Source organism: Centrocercus urophasianus, unplaced genomic scaffold (assembly GCF_019232065.1).
Source record: "Centrocercus urophasianus isolate 14NV4802_14NV808 unplaced genomic scaffold, USGS_Curo_1.0 seq_15, whole genome shotgun sequence".
NCBI lineage: Eukaryota > Metazoa > Chordata > Aves > Galliformes > Phasianidae > Centrocercus > Centrocercus urophasianus.
The window spans coordinates 3,220,690-3,245,836 of NW_024884697.1; the positions used below are offsets into that span (position 1 = coordinate 3,220,690).

The 25,147-nt window shown below is 39.9% G+C and overlaps 1 protein-coding gene across 1 annotated transcript in view; it reads left to right on the forward strand.

Annotated features, from left to right (window-relative positions):
* The window catches only part of TAF3 (TATA-box binding protein associated factor 3), a 113,390-nt gene that overhangs the window by 70,303 nt on the left and 17,940 nt on the right, over nucleotides 1-25,147 (forward strand). Inside the window, exons 3-4 of the mRNA XM_042815714.1 lie at nucleotides 14,347-16,169; nucleotides 20,926-21,008. Coding sequence (XP_042671648.1) covers nucleotides 14,347-16,169; nucleotides 20,926-21,008 — 1,906 coding nt within the window. The remainder of the gene's footprint in view (nucleotides 1-14,346; nucleotides 16,170-20,925; nucleotides 21,009-25,147) is intronic.

The following is a 25,147-nucleotide window of genomic DNA, read 5'->3' on the forward strand; positions in this document are numbered from 1 at the left end:
AGTAATTTACAAGTGTAAGTCAGGTCCCTCCCCCACAGATTTACAATTTGAATTGGGAGGAGAGAGAAATCAATACACAGAACCTCCCTCATTTCAATTTATTTTTGCTGTAACGCATCCCAGAGCATATTTCATTTTGGGGAGAGGAGGTAATGACAGATTGTTGTTGCTAATAGGATTTGGGTCAAACTACTGCTTACTGTTTGGCACCTAACTAGATTAATAGGGTGGGCGTTCTTCAAAATTACATGCCACAGCAGGAGGATAATCCCCTCCCCACCAAATTTCAAGTCCTGTTCATCAGCAAAGGAGTTTGGCTGAGCGTACGCTGCGACAATTTATCCGTTAAAACCCAAGCTTCCCCAACAGTTCTGTTAATCCTACCTCGGAAGGAGCTGCCTCGCCACGGCTGAGCACACCTCATTCTGCCTGAATCCTGAGACTACCTTGGTAAATACTTCCGGTAAATGGTTCTCACTCCCATAGATAAATCTCTGTCTCCCAAAACTCATAGAATCATGGAACATCCCATTTTGGAAGGGACCCACAAGAATCATCAAGTCCAACTTCTGGCTTGTAAATTACACAGCGGAAGGTGGTTGAAATTGGAGTTTTTGAAAGCAGTGTGAGAGCTTTGTTAGCCAAGAACTGGAAAATACTCAAGCAACTTAGGTTGAAAGTCACCAGAGTACAACAGTGGATGTTCACAGGTTATTTCTGTCTTAGAATCACAGTGAAGCTGTGTCTAGAAAACAACCTGTGCAAGGCACTGTGTGAGATCTAGTGCAGGGAGATCTTTGATGGACTTTTGAAAACAGAGGCTGTAGATTTTGTTTGATGACAGCGAGTTTAGAGCATGGGTTAAGAAAGCATGGCATGATGGTCAAATAAATACTTGTGGATTTATTTCCCACCATTTGTAAATGCTGTTGCAGTGAATGGCAACTGAGGGAAGTTTTGTATCTTGAGATGAAGAAGTTGTCTTCAGTTTGTAGCTTTTTTACTCCCTGTAGAGCATCTTCAGGCTCCCCTGAGCAACTTGGTTCCCTCTCAGCCCAGAGGCACCTGGGAGGGTGCAGGCCTTGAGTCCATGAGACAGGAAGACTACATGGGAATCTGACAACTCTAAAATGAGGGATTTCTTTTTTAATATCTGAGTGGAAAGTTAATGTTACGTAAAACTGCCTACTGAAGCCAATTCCTTTACTAAATTTGTTTTCATAAGGTTTTTTCATTTCTCCCATGTGTCCAAGAAAAATATTAGTTAGCTAAAAGACATTAATTCAGTTAAAATAGGATATCAAGCCCATCTGAGTCTAGTGCTGATGTGTGTGCGTTTCTTGTTTAAATTGAGCCTACTGTTTGGTGTCTTTGTTTCTCTGCTATCCTTCCTTTCCTGTATAGAGGATGCTTATCTTGTAAACTGCTAGAAACCTAATTGCCATGTACCACTTTTTAAATAATTTAGATGGAAAAGCAATGTCCTGCAGAATTTCTGTATAGCATATGCATGCAACCCAGCTTGTGCAGAAACTTGATCAAAATAGATCCTTAACTTCTAGTTAAGGCTAATTAGGGTTTTAAAAAAGCAGAGTTCAATACAAACCGCTTCCCTTTTTCCTTTGCAATCAGAACATCATTTTGTTTTGCTAAAGGACACAGGTTGCATCCCTCAGATATGCAGCTCGGGCAAGCTTTACAAAACAATTAGTGCATCTTTCACATGGCCTAAACTTGATTGAATAATTACTCAAATAATGGTCAGTAATGGAATACATAGGGTTATCTCTTGGCTAATCCTCAGGTAATGGAGTTGGTGTATCTCTGATTTTTCTCTTAGCGGTTCCCAGCGAACAGAAGACTGAGACAAAAGTGATTATGGGAAGTAGAGGGAGTCACTGGAGGACAGCAAGGAAAAATAGGCCTTATCTTATGCAATTAATCAAGAAAACTCCTATTGTGGGACAATTATTCAAAGTTGATTCTAAAATAGCTTTAGAGCTTGAGGTCCTGTTTTTTTGTGTGAGTGTTTTGGTTTTGTTTTGTTTTAAGAATTTTGCCAAGGTCATTCAGAGCGCTGGGGCAGACCTTGCTTCAAAATGAAGGCTGCTGCATACTTCAGAGTGGGTTGAGCATAAAGTGCAGCCTTACTGTTGGATTTTGGTCAATGTCAGAGAGTAACTTTGTATTTAAAAGATAAATATTTCTGAAATTAGACATTTTGAAATTTGACAATATTTCCTGGATGTTTCAGACAGCCATGCATGCATTCAGACAGTCTTCACGCAGCCATCACCCCAGCTCTCCTCACATATTTGGCTCTGATATCTCTGAATGGCTCTTCAGTCCTTTTGCTCTGGTTTCTGCACTGCTTTTTGCTTAGCTCACATGGCTTGCAGCAACTGCAGAACTGCTGGATTGTTTTGTGGTTGCAACGATGGCTTTGCAAAAAGCTTTTGCCTTTCATGTTGTCCCCCAAAAAGCTCTAGTTCTGGAAGAGCACTCAGCAGCCTGCTTTGCTCAGTGCTAAGCCTCTGAGCTCCCTAGTGAGTAAGATTTATTTGAAGATGTTGCCGTGATCCATGAGGTCCTGCAGAAAGAAGCAATAGATTTTAGCAGCTGTCCCTGAAAAATTATAAGGTCACCGTAAAAAGCGGAGGTTTTAAATTGGCTGTGGTTTAAATTTTCCTCCAGCCTCCTGCACCAGTTTCTGTGCTGGAGGGGGAAGCTGCCTGCAGAATTATTACTCAGCACGCTCACCCCATGCTCTCCCAGCACTTTTTTCTTTTCCAGCAATGCTGACAGCAGCATTTTAAACCTAATTTCACCATAGGACTGAACGGTCCCATTCCAAATGGCTGCTGAGTGCCACTGAGAAGTGCTGCCATATAGCTGTATAGGTGATCGTGCTGCCTGATGAGCTTTTTCCCTTCTGATGGGCACCTTTTGCAGGGCAGGTTACAGAGGAAGGCAGACACATAACACGTGTTCCCATACAGAATAAAGCAGATAGGCTGAGAGACAAAGAGAGTCACTAATGGGATTTGTAGCTGTAAGGAAAAACTCTTAAAGTAAACATTTTCCTCTCTTTAAATCTTGAAAGTATCTGTTTCGGGGGTGAACCCTTCCCAGCAAATTTAATTTTGAGGCTTGTCAAGCTTTATTAAAGCCTTATCATCAGTGATTTCCTTCTCTGCTAGATCAAGAAGATTGTGTTTGTTATGGGATTCGTATTGTATCTCAGAATTCTTCCCAGCAAGTGTGGGGTTTTGTACTGAGGCACATCCTACCAGCACAGAGCACTGAGGTCCTGGGCTGTGTGCTGTCAGCACAAACTTGTGAGTTTTCGGATGCTGTTCAGACAAAGCCGTAGCTGGAACTGTGTGTGTGTATTTCTGAGTAACTAATTACCTTAATAAACACATTGCTGTGGATGACAACAGTTTTCCTAATTGCTGCTGGTGTCCTTAAAGAAGTTATCTGATCTGCCCAATTCCTAGCAGCTGGAATATTTGGTAAACACATCTGTGTATGGTGTATGTGCTTATTTTTTTTCTTTGTTACTTTGCAAATATAATAACTCTGTTAGCCTTAATGAGAACTTCCAGTCAAAATCAGGGTAAGTCTTTCTGAAAGTTCCAACAATGTATGTTCAACTGTACCCTGATGGATAGATACTGCTGATTAGGGTTTTGCCAAACAGTGCAGATGGACTTCTTCCCATTTATTTCGTGCACAGCGTCTGATTGATGTTTTTATTTATCTCAATTTGTATTTTGAAAGTAAACTTCTCCTTCACCCCATCTTTCTCAGCTTTATAAAATATTTCTCAGTTAGCTTGGGAAATGTGCCCTTTCTTATCCAATGGAGACAATCTAATGTAAGGAAGTGTCTCTGAAAAAAATAGTCTGTATTCTTTCTTCCCAGTGCCCACAAGTAACCGAAGCACCTTGAAAAACAAAGATATAGTTCTTGCTTTGAGCAGCTTATCATTTAGTTTTGAGTGTGCAAGTAATGCACAATAGAAAGAGGAGTAGAAAGACAATTAGTGGCCAACTGAGTTGTTGAGCAAAGTTATTTGAAGATGATGCAAACACTACTCACCTTTTGACAATGATTAAGTTGCATTTTGTGCTTCACAGCAAGTGTGCTGGTGGTCTTTGATTTGTGTTGAGCCAAAGCTTCCTTCTGGTCATGCATTTTTTACAGAATCAGAATCATTAAGGTTGGAAAAGATCACTAAGATCAACTGGTTTGGCCATCAACCCATCCCCATGTGTCCACTAACTATGTCCCTCAGTGCTCCCTTTTAGCTGGGACTTCTTTCCTGTGCTGATGAACGTTGCCACCATCCCTTCCCTCCAGTTCTTTGGCCCTGTTGCAAAATAAGTTATGAAATAACCACAGTATTTCTTACATCTGTATCCAAGTACGTATAGATGTGTGTGTAGGCTGCAAATCTTTGTAGGGCTCAAGCAAATTCAGCAAGGCCAGGTAAAAGATGTTAGGATGGGTGAAGTACATTTGGGCCCAATGTAATAAACATTGACAGTGTTCCTTTGCTTGTAAGTAGAAATAGCTGCTTCCTCAAATGTTTTCTAACACCTGGGGATTTCTTTAGTGCAGGAATTTTTTAAAGGTAGAGCAGTATATTTTCTTACACAGGACAGTAATGTAGAAAAGGAAAAGCACTGTAAAATTCTTCGAAATGTTTATATGTAGGTTTAGTGTATTTGTTTTTAGTAACATTTGTGATACTTCAGAAGCTGGTTTGGAAAGCTAAGCCAGGATAAGATGTGTGGGTGCACAGTGAAAAGACTGATTGTCTGCTTCCCTTTTGTCAAGAAAAATCCATATAAACCCCTCCCATTACATCTGAGAGTTATGAGATACTGATAATTCTACATGGATTTGGGGTCTTTAGATGACAAATTAGATCTTTTCAAAAAGGAATGGTGCAGAATCTCAGTCCTAACAGAAATCTTGTCCAGAAATACTTGTGGGAAGATTATTAAAATACTATAGGTATTGACATTGGCTGCAAAGATCTACTTGTGCATATTTCTTTAAAGGAGGGGAAAAACCCCTTAATACTCTGTATTACCATAGCTAGTCCCCATTATACTATTGTAATCATAGCTGAAGCAAGAACGGTGATTAACGATGGCAATTTATTGTATCTGACGAGGGGAGAAAATAGGAGATGTTGTCGTTATCATAAATCATATCATAAATAACCAAAGAGAAGCACTCGGAAAGCTTGTGTGGTGTCAGCAGCAAGGCCTTTCAGGCACGTTAGCCCAGGATGTAGCCATAGAAACCCCAAAGTCATATTGTTATCTTAGTCTTGCTGCAGTTATGTGATACAACAGTATTAACATATAGATTAGGCCATTTATAATACTAGGTGTCATTTCAGGTTGGCTTGCTTATATAGCATTTTAGTTTTTTATTGTGCCGAATGTTAGGGAAATGCTGCATTTTTCCTGGTCAGTCTGTAGCCATTTATAACAGATCAGTTTCACACCTCTGTCAGTCTCACTAATGTACTGTGTTATTGATTGGTTGTACTGTATGAATTGTCATTGCCTAATTACCTTGTCTTTGCTAATAATTTCATTTTTTGGAAGTCAAATGTTCCTTTAAAGAGAAAATCTCAATGCCTGCATTCATACACCTGGGCAAGTTCCCCACTCTGTTGAGCACTGGACATCCCAGAGGGAGCAAGAAGGATGATAAAAAGCATGCAGGTTGGTCCAAATGCTGCTGTGGAGGTTCCCTGTCTGCAGCTGCATGTTTGGATCAGGTGGTGGAGGTGCTCACATCACACTATTCTGCAGATGTCAGGGGAGAGGCTTCATTGCAGGTGGCGGACAGCAACACCAAGGTGACTAAACACAACAAAATAAAGCCTGCCCTGCAGCACGGAGGGAGCTGCCTGGTTCTCACGCGTGGTGTTGCTCGATCACTTGCTAAAGATGCTTCTGTGGTTGATTTTGCTTTACATCCAAAGTCTTCAGCTCCAGATACATTAGCATAACCCTGCTGTGCACATGCACTTATTTGTATATGTATTTGTAATCTGCAGAAACTGTTGATTTGCTATGAGGAAGTCAGGGAGAAAGTAAAGTCTCCCTTTTTTAATTCATACAGAATTTTGCTTGCTGTGTGCAGCACAAATGCAGGACTGATATTTTGTCAGGTCAGAGAGATTGTGAGTGCAGCTGATAACAATCTGCCAACTGTGTTTTTCTGTCTTCAGCAGGAAGTTGGGTGTGTCGTTTCAAGAATCCTGGGTAGTTTGGCTTGATAAACATTGCATATTCTAAAAATTATTATAATGAGGACCGCCGCTTGTAAGTATTTAAAGCTGTTTTTCTCATGGCATCCAGTATCCTAGAGCAGCACTGGGAGCTAAAGCAGCGCATTATGCCATACCTTAAGCCAAGATCTGATGCCCGATGAAGGATGCTCTGAGCCTCTGTCCTCTTATTTCCCACACCCTTAGGTTTGTGTGAGCTTGAGACAGGCTTTTTGCTTTGCCAGCTGAACAGAAAAAAAAAACCAACATTATCTCTCTAATCCCCCTCCCCCCCCCTCACCCCCCGGCACACACACACCAGATGTATTTCCTTCACAGTCAGCCACTAAGTCAGTTCACTGTGGAGAAAGGTGATAATAGAAGAAAGGAGGTGCAGGACTTCTCTCAGCACTCCACTAGCCCAAAAGGTTATGTAGTAGCATCACAGATCAGATTGATGGTTAGAATTCAAGCTAGCAGGTGATCTTTCTTATTTTCGCCTTATTTTAATCTTATTTTATTTCCACTTTTTCCTGCATTAATGTTTAAACCAGGGCAAAAGAAAGAATGGGATTGTATTTCTTTAAAGCAATACTGCGAGGTAGAACTGCACCTTTAGTAGTTGTGATTTGGTTCTGGTGAACTGTGCATTTTTTATTCTCCTCTTGGCATCAAAACATGCATCTCTCTGTTGATTTCATACCAAGAGATGCCTTACCAGGAGTGTGAAGCAGTTGTTCAAGAAAGTGGAGAGGAAACTGCTTTGTAACTGAACAGGTGTGGAAATTTCGGAGTCCTCAACCAGATGATTGCCATCATCTGTATTTTAAAATTTCATCATGGAGGGGAGTTTTCATCATTTCTATCTTCTTGAGAGGGTAAGGACTACTTCTGGAGTGACTGGTAAAAGTATGTATCAGCTTTGTCAGTCCTGCACAGTCCAGGTTGGTACAGATTGTAAAAGGCACCGCCCATTCATTCAGGCCAAAATTCTCAAATATCACCAAGGCGTGTGGATGTTTGACTTAAAGCACCTTTCATATCCTCTTCACTGTGTTTTACTTATGCATACAAAATCACTAACCGATCCAAAAGCTCTTGTTTATTTTCTTTTAAATACGCTTGTGCTTTCTCCATTTTAGAAAATACTGAGAGTGCACTGGAGTGAACTCAATGGCAATCACTGAATCACAGAATCACAGAATTGTAGGGGTTGGAAGGGACCTCCAGAGATCATCGAGTCCAACCCTCCTGCTAAAGCAGGTTCCCTACGCCAGGTTGCACAAGTAGGTGTCCAGTCAGGTCTTGAACATCTCCAGAGAAGGAGACTCCACAACCCCCCTGGGCAGCCTGTTCCAGTGCTCCATCACCTTCACCCTGAAGTTCTTGAGCACATTTATGCAGAACTTCCTATGCTGCAGTTTCTGTCCGTTTCCCCTTGTCCTGTCTCCACACACTGCTGTGAAGAGTTCGGCCTCGCCATTCTGCCCCCCACACCTTAGATATTTATAGACCTGGATCAGGTCCCCTCTCACTCTTCTTTTCTCAAGGCTGAACAGACCCAGTTCACTCAGCCTTTCTTCATAGCGGAGATGCTCCAGGTCCTTCACCATCTTTGTGGCCCTAATGTCAGTGGTCAGGTCAGAGGTACATGGAAAACGAGCTCCTGTGATGGTGCAGTATTACCAGCATTCTTCCTCAAAGAGTGCTGCTTGGAAAATGTCAATGTTTGGTATTAGGTTGGTTGATCTCCTTTAGTTGGTGGATGATGCATCTGTTTGGTAAACAAGTCACATCAGTGATGAGTTGTCTTAGCACAGTGGAGAAATTAAATGTATAAATCTGTCATTTTAAGCTCAGAACATATCAAGGATTTCTTAGTGTGTTCATTTTGCATTAGGATATCAGGATATTGGCCTGTAGGATATCAGGATTGAATTTTCTTGCTTTTCCATCAATTTCCTTTATGGACTACAAGCACGCTTTCTGTTTGTTTTGGGGAAAAGCCATTGTTATTACAAGTTAAAGAGATAAAGCCTATTGTGGCATAAGAAAAAGGCCTTTCACTTTTAGCAGAAGTCAATAGCTGCTATTTATTAGAATATGATAAGTGTATTAAGCTCTTGACTTAGTGACTTAAAATTTCCCAAAAGGTATCTTTAGCTTAATCTTGTGCTTTGTCTAGACAATAGGAAAATGATTTTGGAAGTCTGCATGAAAATTGTTGGTATTTTTTTCATTTTAAAGTTTCATATGTTGGGGTGGGAACGATCTCTTGCATTTGAGAAGCTGAGCTGGCTTGTATATAAAACCTTCAACTTGATATTCGTGCTGTCTTGAGGAGCATGTGCTTGGAATGAAAGATGAGTTGAAGATTTCAGTGCAGGCGCTGCTACATTAGTTCCTTTCCTGAGTCTGAATTTTCCTTAAAAACCCAGAGACTTTCAACTTTCATACTTAAGTATTTGATACCACACAGTGCAAAGAAACACAGAGACCTGATATAAACAGAGCTGTGTGTGAAAGACATGCATGAGCTACTGATAGGTCTAAAATAATGTCCTTTAGAAAGCGGAAGTTCAAGTTATATTTAAAAAAAAAAAAACAAACAACAGATTATACAAGAGATATGTAAGATATATAAAAGACTCATTTGTTGAAAATAAGCAGGTTTGAGTTGCATGGAAGTAACAGCTCATTCAGAACCCTATCCTTGTGTGTTTGCTGTAACAGCTGATACTGATACTATAGGTATTATCAATACAAAATCCAAAACCTTGCATTTCTTAATAAATATGGTTGGCTTCCACAGGAACTGTTACCTGCCAGAGCTTTGTGCATTTAATTGATTTATTCTTATATCTCTAGGTCTTAGCTAGATGATTTTATGCTATCACCACTCTGTAAAATAGGGAAATAGTAACCAGTTTCCAAAAAATAAGCTGAAGCATTCCTTAAAAGCAATACTGGCCAACAGACAGAGTAAGCTTTTGGTCAGGCTGTGGGCTGAGCAGAGATCTTCCAGCTCTGTGCCATGTTCTTTAGAACATCCTTTAGATGTAAGTGCTCATGGTGCTGTTTTCAAGATACCCAAAAAAGGCTAGTGTTGACCAAGTGAATGGCAGTTCAGACTGGGTATCAGAAAAAGGTTCTTCACCAAGAAGGTGGTTGTAGAATCATAGAATCACTAAGCTTAAAGAAGGCCTCCAAGAACATCTTAGTCCAACCGTCCACTTGCCACCAGTGTGGTCAGACACTGAACAGCCTCTCCAGAGCAGTGGTCATGGCACCAAGCTTGCCAGACTTCAAGAAACATATGGACAAGGCTCTCAGACATGTTCTCATTTTTGGCAGGTCCTCGATGGAGCCAGGAGCTGTACTTGGTGATCCATCTGAGTCCCTTCCAACTTGGGATATTCTATGAATTTAAATTTTATTTATATGTATTGTGTCACAGTTTTTCTTGCTTGAAGAATGCTTGTCCATAGGTGCTTTTCTCTTCAACTGAAATAATTTTGCATATATTTTTTTCCTGCCTTTAGTTTAATCTCACCTGTTGTTGAAATTGCAACAAGGCTCCTCTAACAGGGCAGCCAGAAGAGCACCATAGCATGGTATGGGTCGTTGCACTCCTTTTGTGCAATAAGGACAGAATTTCTGTTCCTGTACCCCTGGCTCAGATGTAAGGACAAACAGACCCCAGAGCATCGTGATCTTGGAACTTTATTACTGAAGTGTTGAGTATTGCTGTCCTGAAACTGAGCTGTGGCCAAATTAAGAAGGTATACATTCAATAAGCCTTTGGTTTTGGAGTCCCTGCTGTGCTATGGGAACATGGTGTACAAAGAAGGAAATGTGCTTCTGTAGTAGTTTTTTGTTAGAAAGGTGCAGGAGTTTTGGTTTCTTGCCTAAACTGTTCAGCATAAGAATTTTTCTAGCATTTGAAGTGGTGACATCCCTACAGCTTGCATTTTCATTGTAATGTTCTCTCTCCTGCAGTCCTGAGGAGGTATGTATTTATCTAGTTCAGATTTTACTGCACCTCTGTGAGATGAAATTGTCGTCAGTTATCTAATGGGAAGACAGCAGAACACGGTGTGACCAGCCCAAGATTATGGTGCAGACTTGCATCAAGAGAGGGCTGGAGTGTTTGCTCCTTACCTTCAAAACTGTCTTTCCCTGGAAGTGAAAGTCTTGCTCCAGTTTAACAACCAGTGTTACATGTCCTGCTCATTGCCTCTAATTTGCTCAAGAAGGAAAGGCCTTCTTAAAACACTGCGTTCATCAGCAGAGTGCTAACAGCTGTCAGCTTGTCACTTCTGGGTCCTTTGAACTCAGGCTCTGCGCATGGGGACGGCTGACATAATAAACAATTGCTCTGTGGAGCTTTAGTAACGTGAGCATTAATATTGATCCAGCACTGACTTCTCTAACAAATATATATATATATCTGTTATCTTGAGAAACCTTCCAAACAGCTCTCGTCTTCTTTCATTACAGGAGAGAGTTATTAGGGCAGATGGCCGAGGTGATATCCATTTGACCTATAGATGCTAACTCAGGAGGAGTATCATTAATAAGGTGGTTGGAAACAGGGAGACATCACAGTAAAGCGAGTTCAAAAGCAATCTGGTGCACAAAGGATTGCCCATTGAAAAGTGCCTGGTAGCGAATGAGATGGGCAAAGGTAAAAAGGAGTCACGCAGTCTTAAATGCTCATCACCAAGTCAAGCAGATTGCCTTTAAAGGCTGATGCTTTCCCACATTTGGTTCCTGCTCCAACGTAAATCCTTCTGAAGGAAAACAGGGCCCAAAAGCTCTTAAATATAAGGCAGAGATTTCACTTTCTCTAATTAAAAAAAAAAAAAAAAAAAAAAAAAGAAGAAAAACAAAAAAGTGCTTTATTGTGTTCTGCCATGGGCACAGCTGCAATGGCTCAGGTTTGAAAGCTGCTGTCTGGCAGAAAACCAGTCCTTGCTGAGGATCAGACCATGGCCTTGTTCCAAGAGAAATTTGGGTTTCATTTGACCAAGATAGGATTCCAGATTGTCATCTGAGCATGTCTGAAAAGTGGTGAATGTGTGTCAGTAGTTAAGTGCTCGTGAGCTTCCTTAGTCCCTGGATTGTTCAGGACTGACCCAGACAATTTTTTCCAGATGTTTGGGCAAATCTAAGTCCTTATAAAAGGGATGGTAATGCTTCTGCTTCCTTGCTAAGTTGTCTTTGTGGCTTGCAGGAATGTGCATGAAAGCCGGAGCCAAGATACCCCAATTTCTGGTCTCACCTCTACAAACTGCACTTTAACCTCTTCTGCCCTTCCCTGGCATCTCCACACAAGATCATAGAAACTTCTTGGGCCTGGTGCAAACTTTACTTGGCCTTCTATAAAAATAAATAAGCATCATTCTTTTTTGTTGCACAAAACGCCGGTTCCTGTTCTCCAAACCTCCTCTGAAACTGTTTTTTTGCCTTTGATCCAGCAGCTGCTCATTTTCAGCAACCCTGAGTAGGTAAAACATGAGAAGCACCTTGGGATGGGAAGGAGTTACACAAATATGAAATATTGCAGTGCCCTTTTGTGAACCGCAGTGTAACAGAGTGACTGCCGAAGCAGACACCAAGCAGAAATCTTTAGCAAAAATACTCTGATTTTTCTAGTAAATGTAATTTTTTTACTCTTAGTTGCAGGAATTTCTCTTCCACTTTATTGACTGTGATGCACAGCTGTTTATCCTTGTGGTTTCTGTATGAAAATATGTTTTCAGTCTGTATGTGCAAACCCTCTCTTCCCTGATGTCTGAATTTGGCTACACTTCTTGCCTTGTGGCCAGGGCAGAAGACTTCTGTAAATCCCAGTTCTGATATATGCTGTTTGTTTTAAACTGTATCGCTCTTTAAAATTTAAAAGGAAAACAAACTCTCAGCAGCAAATTAGGCTGAAATGGGTTGGGAGGGAATTGCTTGGTAGCAACCAGTGCTGGATGACATCTGATGAATGCTAATTCTTCATCCCCAAAACAATTTTGAGCAGATGAAGGGAACTGATTTCTGCAACAGCTTAAACAGAGATTGAAATGACTTCCACGATCTGGCAGCAGATTTTTTTTCCCACATAGCAGGTGCAGGCTTGGCCCACAGTGATTTCTCAGTTATACTCTAACTTTGCTGTTTCTAAAACGTAATGTCAGTGCCCAGCCAGGCAAAACCTAACTCCCTAACATTTCTGTTTTTCACAGAAGGCTAAGACTTTATCCTCAGGCAAAGTCTCCTCTCTGGGCTGGCTGCTGTAAATCCTCTGGGCCCTGGCAAAAGCCAGAGTTGCTAGCTCATTTTACTTAATTTGTGATGCTGGCAAGATTTGTGCTGCAGCCCAGGGCTCTTGACTGAACTCTCCTAAATTAGAGCGTTGACACATTAAAGAAACTCCAGCATAGAAGACCTGAAAATAAATGCCTCAAAAATAGATATTTCAGAAAGATGCTGTTTTACGAAGCTTTAAACAGCGTTAGTGTTTGCTTCTTCAGAACCTCCTGCTCGTTAAGAAGTTGGGTTTTATCTGCCGTTGTGATAAATGTTTTTTATCACGTGTTTCATTTGAGAACTTTAGGGCACTTTATATCATTCCGCTGGACAGAATTCACCCATTTTTGCAGGTGGGTTAACACGGCCACAGGGTGAGGTGAGTTGAGGTTGTCTGCATAGGAATGTAACCAGCATGGATGTAATGACGTAATTACAAGCAATGTAAATGTGTCAGTTTAACTCCCGTGCGGACGTTCTTATTCCAGACCTGGAATCCTTTTTCCTGCTTAAATAATTCCATTTTAAAAGTGAGGAAGTGTAGCCAAGAGGATAAAGTGCTTGGCTGTGGTTCAGGAGATCAGAGGTTCTCATTCTCAAACTTGCCATGGATTTTCTGGGAGATATTGAGTGAATTTTCTCCCTTCTCTGCACTCTAATGTGACACATGTGAGACTGAAGACGATGGTATATGTAGGAAAAATTGAGCAATTGCAATTGAAAAACAAAATAATTTATCAAAAGCAGAGCAACCATACATGAGACGTTCACTAGCTAGCTTTAAATAGTGCCTGATGTTCATAACTGTTCATGTTTCAGGATTTGTTTTATTTTCAAAAGTTGGCTTTTTTTGGTCCCATAGCCTGAGTGTCCACTTGCAACTCAAGCATTAGGTGTATTCCTCTGACAGAATATCTTTCATTTTGCTTTCAGTAAAGCAGGAATCCAGTTTATGTTCTCCAGAATTGCTCCATGATGCAAAAAAACACCAGTAAGCAGGGTGATGGGGAGATGAATTTCAAAGGTGTGCTCCTGATCCAAACCAGCACACACACACAGTGACACAGGGGTGCTCCCATGTAATCATAATAACTAATGTCCACATACAGCAAGCTGTTAAGATGAATCAGAAACAGATCCTGGCAGTTGAGCAAAACTCAGTCCACTGCTTCATCCTTGAGGCTGCGCCGCTTCAAGAAAAACAAATCCAGTTTAGGAAGTCATCTTCCTAGTAGTTAATCCACCATCAAAATTCTGTGATATTTAAACAGGACAGCTAATTCCAGTGGATTTTACTTAAATGACACCTTGCAGTCCACTTTGTTACAGGGAAAAAAAAAAAAAAAAAAAAGCCACTTTGACTTCTCTTCCATAGTTTAAAATGGATCAAGCAGGTTCATATAATTCAAACTGATGCAGCAAGAAATAACCAGGGCATTTTTGTATGTCACCTGCTCCAGAAAGTTTACCACTATGGGTGAGGTCTGTCCTCATGTCTTTCTCTCATGTGTTTGATGTTACACTGGAATGGGGGGACCTTCCAGTTGTGTCAGCAGGTGATGCGAGCCAGAAGTAGCTCCTGACTTTTCTTTCAAATAAACTGGTATGAAGTGGTTTTATCGGCAGTTAATGTAAGAGGTAGCATATGAGGGCTAACATGCACATGAACTTTTGATGCTTATTTGTTTCTGTAAAATGCATTTTGAATTATTCCTAATGTTTTTTTAAAATTCTCTTTGTTACAGAAGAGGAAGAGGAGCAAGTACCAACTGATGGAGGTACATCTGCGGAGGCCATGCAGGTGCCGCTGGAAGAAGAGGGAGATATGGAAGAGGATGAGGCAATTAATGATGAAAATTACTTGAGCAAGAGACCGTTAGAAAGTCCTGATGCTGAAGAATTTCCACCCATGAAACGACCAAAACTATCCGTTTCTAAAGGAGATGCTCTAGATGGAGCTTTGGAACCACGTGAGCCTCTTAGCTCAATAAACACTCAAAAAGTACCTCCAATGCTTTCTCCAGTTCATGTTCAGGACAGTACAGACTTAGCCCCTCCTTCACCAGAACCACCAATGTTGGCTCCTATTGCAAAATCACAAGTGCCAACCCCCAAGACATTAGAGTCAAAGCCGCTTGCACCCAAGACAAAGTCCAAAACAAGTTCTCCAGGACAAAAGACAAAATCACCTAAAACTACTCCCTCACCAGTGGTTGCTGGAAGTCCCATACGTTCACCAAAAACTGGATCCAAAGAAAAAAAGTCACCAGGTCGCGCCAAGAGCCCAAAAAGTCCCAAAAGTCCAAAGGCTCCTGTTCATGTTCCCCCACCACCTGTTAAGCCCGAAACACCAAGTAGAACCCCTCTGGCTGCATTAAGTGACAAAATAGGAAAGGAAAACATTCAAGTAAAACAAGGACAGACACCACCTGAGCCTGTGACCAAGCCAAATATTGAAAACCAGACTAAGAAATTACCAGTGATGGACAAGACTATTGATGATTCAATAGATGCTGTGATTGCTCGTGCATGTGCTGAACGAGAACCCGATCCCTTTGAGTTTTCCTCTGGTTCTGAGTCAGAGGGGGAAATTTTTACCAGTCCGAAAAGACTTTCTGTTTCGGAGACTACAACTACAACTCCTAAACCTTCTGTTTCTGCTAATTGTTCTAATAAGGCAGGAGCAACTCCGGTACCTCCATCAGGTGGGACTTCAAGTTCAGACATTTCATGGACAATGGATGACTCGATTGATGAGGTCATTCGAAAGGCAAACATGGGAACACCTTCTAATCCACCTGCGAACTTCGCTTACTTCTCTTCTCCTTCTGCTTCACCGCCAACTCCGGAACCTCTTCTCAAAGTCTATGAGGAGAAAACCAAGTTGGCCTCATCTGTAGAAGTAAAAAAGAAACTGAAGAAAGAGCTGAGGACAAAAATGAAGAAGAAAGAGAAACAAAAGGAAAAAGATAAAGAGAAAAACAAGGAGAAAAATAAGGAGAAGGAAAAGAACAAGGAAAAGGATAAAGACAAGGAAGCAAACAAGGAGGCAAAGTTTCAGTGGAAGGAACTTCTCAAAGATGATGAACATGATCCCTATAAATTCAAACTAAAAGACTTTGAGGATGCTGACACAAAAGTAAAGTTGAAAGATGGCAATACCAAAAAAGAGAAAGAAAAACATAAAGATAAGAAGAAAGAGAAGGAGAAAGGCAAAAAAGACAAGGATAAGAAAGACAAAGAGAAAGTTAAAGATAAGAGTAAGGAAGATAAGATAAAGCCTCCATCAGCACCTCTTGTGTTACCTCCCAAAGAAATGTCTTTGCCCTTGTTCAGCACACCAACTGCCATGAGACTTCCCAGCATGTTACCTTCCTTGTCTCCTATGCTTCCTGAAAAGTTGTTTGAGGACAAAGAAAAACCAAAAGAGAAGAAAAAAGACAAAAAAGAGAAGAAGAAAAAGAAAGAAAGGGAGAAAGATAAAGAAAAGGAAAAGAAGGATAAGGAAAAGGAGAGGAAGGAAAGAGAGAAGAAGGAGAAAGAAAAAGAGAAACATAAACATGAAAAGGTGAGTTATTTAAAAGAGCTGAGATGGCATACTTGTTTGATAAGTGCACATGGATTCCTGAATTTGCTGCTGAGAAGCATATCTGATTATGTAAGATATGTGACCACAGACTTCATACACTTTAAAACAAACAAACAAACAAAAATAAACACCTCAAAGTAAGAAGTACCCCAGAAATTTCAGGTATTGCTCCACTTCTTTGAGAAGCAAAAGAATGGAAGCTCAATTTTGTGAATTCGAAATATGAGATTGTCTCGCCTTGGTTTTGGTTTGATTTGGTTTGGTTTGGTTTTGCATGAGATTTCTGGTTTTCCTCAACTCACTTTTCACTTAGAAAAGCCAAGACTTACATTCACTGGCAGAATGCAGAACAAATGTATGCTCTGTTGCAATGCCCAAATTTTGTTCTCTAGATTTTCTCTAGTAGGGCCAACAGCCTTTCATATAAAATTCAAATTTAGTTTCTAGAAGTCTGCTGTTTCAGAGCTTGTAGAAGTCTGTAGGTTGGTCAGATGGCCATAAATGAGGAGCAGACCACCCTAGAGTAAGTCATTATTAGTATATCAGAGCTACTGAGTCCTCTATTAGGAAGACCACAGAGTTGCTTCAGTTAGATGGAAATAAGAAAATTGTTGTCAACCTGTAGTCTAAATGCATACTCTGAATGTTCAAATATCACCTTTCACTTAGATGAAGAAGGGAGACCTGACTTTCAAATGGACTGAGCTACTTCTTCTCCTGTAGCTCTTACTGATTTATATCAGCCAAAGACAGTTCCTTCTTTCCAATATCACCTAATCTTGAGAATATCTTTAATATATAAAAAAATGAAACTAGCATATTTGCATGTTATCTGATTTAAAATCCCATTAGGGATGACTTCCCTAATTCAAGGTTTGCTGTACTTTTTGTCACTTAAACTTATATTGTGCATTAAATTGTTAATACAAAAAAAAAAAAAAAAAAGCAGAAAAGAAAGAAAGAGATTGTCTTGGATACTGATAACCTTGGATACAGGATTTCCTTAATCGCTATCCTTAGCATTAGGAAGCATTGCTTACGTTCTGGTTTTACAAAGATTCTCTTTACGTCCTGCTTTGAGTGTAATACACACTTTGTACAAGCTTGGACTTGGGATATTCCTTGCTATCCATTTTTGATGCTGTGAGAGACGGTACCCTGGTGTGCTACCAGGCAGATTTAAAGCAAACTGCTGATTTCAAAACTTACACCAGTTTTTCAAGTTGGAAAATGGATTTTCAATGCAGAATCCAGGTGATCTGGAAAACTAACGTTTGTCTGCCATGGATGAATCAGTGATTGACAGGGTGGTGTTCCAGCTGTCCCTGTTAATTTAATGTCTGAGTTTTAGCTTGCAGCAAAGCTGCTACATGGACTCCTCCTTTTGTCTACATGGCAGCTTTCTCCCTGCCCCTCATGCTCGAGGCATTTTGTCAGTATCTGACTGAGAATTTCTGCAGACTTTTCTCTTTAAGTTAAGTATACACATAGATAATAGAGGTAAGTTGCTTGTTTTTCGTATATTTTGCATTGTTCCCCAAATCTCTCCATCTAATTTGTTTTAGAGCAATATAAAAGCTACGCAAACAAATATAAACTGGTAAAGCTTCAACAGAGACCAAACATGTATGTATTAGGAAAAGGAGTCCAGCAGCAATAAAAACTTGGACAAATTAAATTGACAAAGCTGCCCATTACCTTGGCAAAAAGTCCCTGTCAAAAGATAAACTTTAAAGCTAGAATGCATGAAAGAGTCCCCAGATAGAATTAAAATTTAAACTGATTCTTTATAGATAAGCTTTTTTAAAATCCACCTCTTTGCTGCAAGTCGTCAGGATTTTAAAAATAAATTTCCCCTTTAAATCTCTTGAGCGATTTTCATTTTTTGCAAGGCCGCACTGCTGGTGTCCTGGAAAAATGGAGAGTTAGAGCTTTATCAGTTGGTGCCCTGAGGTATGTGGCAAAGAAGCTAAATCCTTGAAGATTAGCAAAAAAAATGCAGCACATGGCAATAAGGGGCTTATATGACTACTAGTATTAGTTCAGGTGAAAGAAGTATTGCTTATACATAAAACTGGACAAATCCACTGACAATGTATTTTTAGTTAGCTACAAAGGAGTCTTATATTGCTGGACTTTACCTCTTTGGTGATTTGGGAAGCTTAGTAATCCACTGTAAATGCTCTTCTGCTGGCCCCAATTCCCAGTATTACTCCAGAATGCTGCTCTTTCGTTTTAACCCCTAAAAGTACATGTTTCCTTAATTTAGCTTTTAGTTCACACAATGACTTATTTAGCCAGCAGTCATGCTGTAGGAGCAAATGATCAAGTTACTGCTCAGATGCTGAGCTTTGGAGGCAGAAGCACAACCTGGAAGGTTGGATTTGTGAGCTGACAGCAGCTGATGGCCATTACAGAATCTCAGTCATTACGTAACTCAGTCCTTAGCAAGTAGTACTATTCTTAAACAAAAGATCTAACTCTGTATAAGAATCCATGGTAGCATTTCTGTATATTTTTTTGTATAGTTACAGTTACTGTGTAAGCATGCATCCCGTCCTGTTGGGGAATTTAAGCATATTGCGGAGTTTTCCCTGTAATTTTGTCCCAAGTTGCTGGATAGGAAGACTCAGAGCAGAACCAAATACTCTACAGAAAATAAGCTAACTGTGTGCTGCAAAAGGACAGGCTAATGGCCGAAGAAGAGGAAATATGGGCAAGGCTTGCAGAAGAGCCTAGGAGCAAGGGTGCTGTCTTGCATGCATTACCAAATTAAAAGCAGACAATTGAAGCAATTACACCCTGCTTATATGATGGAGATTACCGGGCATGCTGTAGGAATGACTGAGCAGCTCGTGAGGCAGCTGCTGACCCAGTTCCAGCTAAACTTAATACTCTGAGCTGTAAACTAAAGCAGTCGAGGAACTGCTGCGTGAGGAATGGAGCTATCGTAGCATCGAGATAGAGCTTGCCAGTGCTGTCCCCAAATAAACTCCTCTTACTTGCAAGTAAAAATTCTACCGATGTAGAGCATGCCCACGGTATCCACAATACACTTATCAACGCTCCTTAATTTGCCCTCTGCTCCAACCTGCAAATCCTTTCTCTCCTCTTGTATCAAGAGATAATAGTTTGGATTGTTGTGGAGCACAGTTTTCTCTCAAAGCAGACGATGTAAATATCTTACATTAAAAAGCCCTTTACGTGCTTTTCTTCTGCCACCATTGCTTGGAACCTCTTCCTGATATGCAGGTAGTAATGCAAAAATCTTAATACAGAGGACTAATGAGATGGGTGTCTCTCGGTGCTAAGCAGAAGTGCCTGTCCTAGGAAGTTTCATGTTTGGAATTGCCATGACAGAAAAGGATGTGGAGAAGCATATGAGACAGTACATAATCAGTACACAAAGCCGCATACCTGAGCCTCCTGTGCCCAGGATTCAATTCCTGTGGGTGATGCTACAGTTTAGGGTGCCAGGAAAGCAGTTAAAAGGCTTACCTATGGAAAGTAGCAGTGAAATCATTCCAGCCGTTTGGAGCTCCAGAGGAAAAAACTTGCAGCACTGCAGCGGAATGATGTCACAAAAAATTGTGCTGTATAAACAAAAGAGTGGAGAGTAGAGTAGCCTGTGAAGCAGGCTAATACATATCCATGGAGTGCTCTTAGAGTAACTCCAAGTCCCAACTGAGCCAACTGAGTCCTTCCACTCTGTCCTCCCGTCTCCTGCACTGCTTTCTGTGCTTAGAATCAATGTTGTCTTTCCTTTCGTTAGGAAAGCATTTTAAAGCAGATTCTTCCCAATGAGAATTACTCAGGTTTCCTTTTAGTGTACACGTACTATTTTTGTCTCTCAAGTTCTTGAACCAGATTCCACTACATTCTTATTTTATGAAATACGATGATGCATGTGCTCAAAACGAGATCAGTCTCCTTCTCTCTTTATGTATAATGTATATACACTTCTTTTCATGTATCTTAGTATAAGTTGAGCAACTCATATATAGAAAATCATTAGAGTTTCACACATAAAATCTGAGAGGATGCTGTACAGGTGTTGCAAAGCAATGGCTTCGTTTAGCTCAATGGAAGTCAGTAATTTGAAGATATTAATTCCAGGCATTTAAGGACGTCTTCAAGTGGTTTGAATCTACCAAGGCAGGAAATCAGACCATCTGATTTCCATCTGAAAAATAGCCATTAGAAACCTAGCTGAATTGCATTAAAAATCAGTGATTCTGTTGTATCTATAACACTTTGTGAAGCATTCAGAGCTGATGCTAGAGGTTCATTTGCTTCCTCTTTGTCTAATTTTGTTTAAAGAATATAATTTATGTGGTGAATCTGAGTAGTAACTGCTTGAATGTGTACCTCAGGAAAAAAAATGTGCATACACCTGTCAAGTTTGAGCACTAAGGTCAAAGCATTTCATGTCATTGTTAACTGATTTTTTTTGTCTCTCTAAATAAATATTAAATCTTAACAAAGTGTGTGAGCTGTTGCAAACACAGTGAAATTTCAGTATAACTTTTTAGTCTAGAATTCATATTTCCGTGTTGCTCCCAACACGGTGTAACCATCCACACTGCAGCACGAAGATGAGAACAGCAATCAGTCAGTCATAAGTGTCTCATTGAGCTGGTATACTCTGGTTAATTCTATCAGTGCTTTCATGTAATTAATATTCTTTGGGAATCTCTTTACAGTCTTTGATTGGTGATTTTATTCCATTGCACAGATAAAGGTGGAACCAGTTGTTCCGGCTCCATCACCAGTTATTCCTCGGCTGACACTAAGAGTGGGTGCAGGCCAAGACAAGATGTAAGTACAAAATAAGCCATCTGCAATATGCCTTACACATTTCTTCATCTCTGGTGTGTAGCAGCTCTTACTTTCAGTTGGAAACGCTTTAATGTTAGTGGTAAATGACATTCATACAGCCATGAACAGGTTGAATGGGATCCTGGGCAGCCTGATCTAGTGGTTGGCAGACCTGCCCATGGCAGAGGAGTTGGAGCTACATGATGCCCTTCAGAGTGAGCCATTCTATCATTCTGTGATGTCTTTTGACCATTCTGATGAAAACTCAAGCAGAACACTTACCAATAGAAACCTTTTAGACATTTTTCCCTTTTTGTTCTGTTCTGCAAGTGGAACCTATCATCTTCCATTCATCCTACTGTGTTTCCCAGTAACAATTAGAAGACTCCATCAAGACTCACATGCTGCCTCCAGTGACATTCAGCCAAGCTTCCATAATAGCTAGGTATCCCTAGTGTAACCTGCAGCTTAGTTTCATAATGCATTTTAACTAACAGTTGTTTTGTGCTTTAAAACACGACAATTGAAATGCCTTCATACACATCTATTTTATTATAATTGTTGATTATTTCTGAATGTACTTAACACACTTTAAATGTTTGTTCATTAGCTCCTTAATTATTGGGTTTGTCATACAAATAATAGTTACCTAGTACTTGATGACCATAAGTAGGTTGATCCCTATGCTCAGATTGTACAACCTCCTGCTTATGCTGTAGAGGCTGAGGAAATGAAGCATCACTGGGCTTTATAGGCTGCTCCTGCCTTGTGTTTTCCTTTAATTGGGTTCTTCAGCGATTTTTTTAGTTGTGCAGAGTGCACTTTTATGTCTGATGGCAAACATGAGCACCAGGTTTTTTATTTTCATTCATCCCATTAAATATTGCTAATCAAGTTGCTTCTCTTTTAAAGCCATTCAAGAACTAAACCTTCTGATCACTAACTTTCCTGTGTTACAAGTTGAGTGGCATCTTTGATGATTATTCTGTTTCTCTCTGCTATCCTATTCCCCTATCTTGCCCAGTAGATAATTTGTGACCTATACTGGTGTGAAATTGCTATGGGACTGTTTCTGTGAGAAACCACCCCAAATATCAGGACTTTTTCCTGTTCTCCCTATGCACATTAACCATTCCTGTTTTTTCCCTTTCACAATATCTGAGTATGATCTAAAATTTCTGTGCTCAGACTGTGTGAAAGTCTGCTTTTCAGAAGTTATCTGTCCTGCATTTAAAAGCCTCTAAATCCATTTTCCTTCTCGAGGAGCTATAGATACTTTCAAACTTTTTTATTCAAGGGTTGTGGAAGTGTTTATATCAGGAAAAAAGTCATATTTTCAAGGCAGAACTTCTGAATTATGGCTCTGAAGCCATATTTTAGCATCAAAAAGTTGATTTTGCACCCACTCTTATCTCTCCTCCATCATTCTCACACCCACACACGTTTTGAAAAGAGATCTGATACTTCTTCTGCTTGCTGCAAATAGTATGGGTACGTCATTTTCAGCCGTGTCAGCCTGCGGTGGGTCAGAGATACTGACATCTAGGTTTTTGGCTTTTTGGAAAACCCATTTCTGTTTCTGCTTCCTTATGCATCTTTACTGGCTCAGAGGGAAGCTCCATCTCCTCCACTTGACACTTGTCCTTGCTACTGCTTTAGGCTACATAACCAAATGTGTCTTCAGTCTTTAGTATTCCATCTCTATTTGTTTACGTGTTTCCCTTTCCTACCTTAAGTATCTCCCCTCTATGCCTACTGTATGGGCCCCCTTAACATTATCTGAGTGTGATGGCCTTATCACCCACCTGTATCTTTTAAACAATGGTAAACAAGAACTATTGGAGCTTTGTTGGAGCTTTTAGGATTTGTCATAGTTTTCCCAGGCCAATTCCAGGAAGAAATTTGATGAAGCAGAAGAAAACACAGTTTGTACCACTTGGCTCAGGGTCTGGCAATTGTTTTGTGTTTCACATTGATCCAGTGTCTAATGAGCTTTCATGGGAGCTCTCCTACTGTAGATAATCATTTTGATTTCATAAAACAATTAATATTTAGCCTGGACTCAGAGTATGATTTCATATGTGGTGCTCATTATTAGAAGTGATCGTTTATGTGAAACTCTGAGACAAAGCATTGCATACATGGTTTGGGCTGCTGAATTAATTCCAGAAATCTCTGCCACCTGGATTCAAAGTTACTAGTTGCCTGACCACAGTAGATTCATAAACCTTTTACATAGCTGGTAAGGGACAGAAACAAGAGCGATGCTCTTGTGACGCGTTATACCAGGGGAAAGTTAAACTTACATTTCATCTGTGTTGATGATGAGTATCAGGTAGTTGTGTGTCAATTGAGATGTCTCTGGAGTTTATACTAGCATGAGATTATTTTAAATTACTGTGAATGGCCATAGAAAGTTGTCTACGTTTTTTAGGATTGATAGAAAATGATGTATAAAAACTAGATAGGCAAATGAATTCTTTCAGTTCCCTCTGTTAGAAGAAAAAGCTGTTGGGAGGGTTTGGGAGCTACTTAAATACCTTTTCAGTTGGAAGTTGGTCTCTCTTGGGGAAACTTCATGCAAAAGATTGTACTTAGAGATCTTGGTGAATCCAAAAAGTATATATCATTGAATGGTAGAATCATTTAGGTTGGAAAAGACAATGAAGGTCATCAAATCTAAGCATCGCTTAATGCTACCAATACACTGTGCCCCTTAGTGCTCCATCTGCTTAACTACCTCCAGGGGTGGGTACTGCACCACTTCCTTGGGCAGCCTTATCCAATGCCTGACCATCCATTGCATGAAGACATTCTTCCTAATATCAAGTATCTGAAGAAAAGAGGTCAGATTGAATGGCACTTAAAATGGAAATTCAGATTTCTAATGATGCAGCACAAGTTTAAATACTGCAGTGCTGAGGAAAATGATGTTGCAGTGGAGCAATTTCCAGTTATGTTGCCTCTGAGCTCCTCTGCTTGGACCAGTGTACAAAGCAATGCTGATTGTGGCAGAGGAGTCTCCTTCATTATTTTTTCTATGAATACAAGTATATTCTGGCCACTCAAGCTTGTCCAGCATGCAAATATTCTTCCAAAACACATCAGTTCAAAAGAGATAGCTATTAGTAATGTCAGCTTAATAGACATGAAAATGTAGCTGTTCCTTTAGAGGGACGAATATAGGAAAAAATGTTACAGATCAGTGTTTTTTTGGGGGAGTGTTTTAACTGTGCAGTAAAACAAGAAGAAAGTAGATTATAATCAAAGCATTTCCATCTTAGTTGTAAACAATTACAGCAATACTTGCATGGATGCCACATTAGAAGAAATTTACTGGATTCCATTCTAATGCAATTAGAGCTAATTTTGTTCTTTAAATGAATAAAGGGTCAGCTAGTAAATCTAGTTTATCTCAAGTCCAGGCTCCAATAAATTGTTTTATTTAATTTGTTGTAAAAGATCTTATCCTTAATGGGCCTAACTCTTATTAGTTTGCTTGGGTTCTAAAATATTTATGACCACCTTTTTAGATATGATTTGAATGATATGTTGGAAGGTTTTTTCACTGTTTTTTTCCACTCCAGTGTTATCAGGGTAGAAGATTGCTAACTGAGTTAGTATAGGAAGGAACTGGAGATGCTATCTATTTTAAGAAAAGAAATTAAAAAGCACAAAGCTACTATACATGTTTCAATTTAAAATCATCTGCAAACGATGAGCAGAATTCTTTTATTCAGTTGCATCATGGTTTCTTTTTGTCTAGTTATTTTTCCTAAGCATAAATCATTTCATACGCGTAACTTCTAAAAACTTTCACACACATAGGTTTCATACACATAAGTTTTTAAAAAGCATGTCTATTGATGGGGTACTGACATTCCAGTTACTGGTTACTGCCACAGTTGATATAAACTTCAAAAATATGTGCTGTAATTTCTGATACTTCAGATAAATTCTACATTTAAACATGATTTTTAAGTTAAAAACACATGACTTTTGACAACATCAGACCACAAAGCAGAGTGCTATTCGTTAGTCATTGTTTCAGTGCTTCTGTGCCTTTATATATTTATGTACACATGAATGCAAATACATATAAATGCATTTATATAGAGAGAGGGCAGTGTATATATATG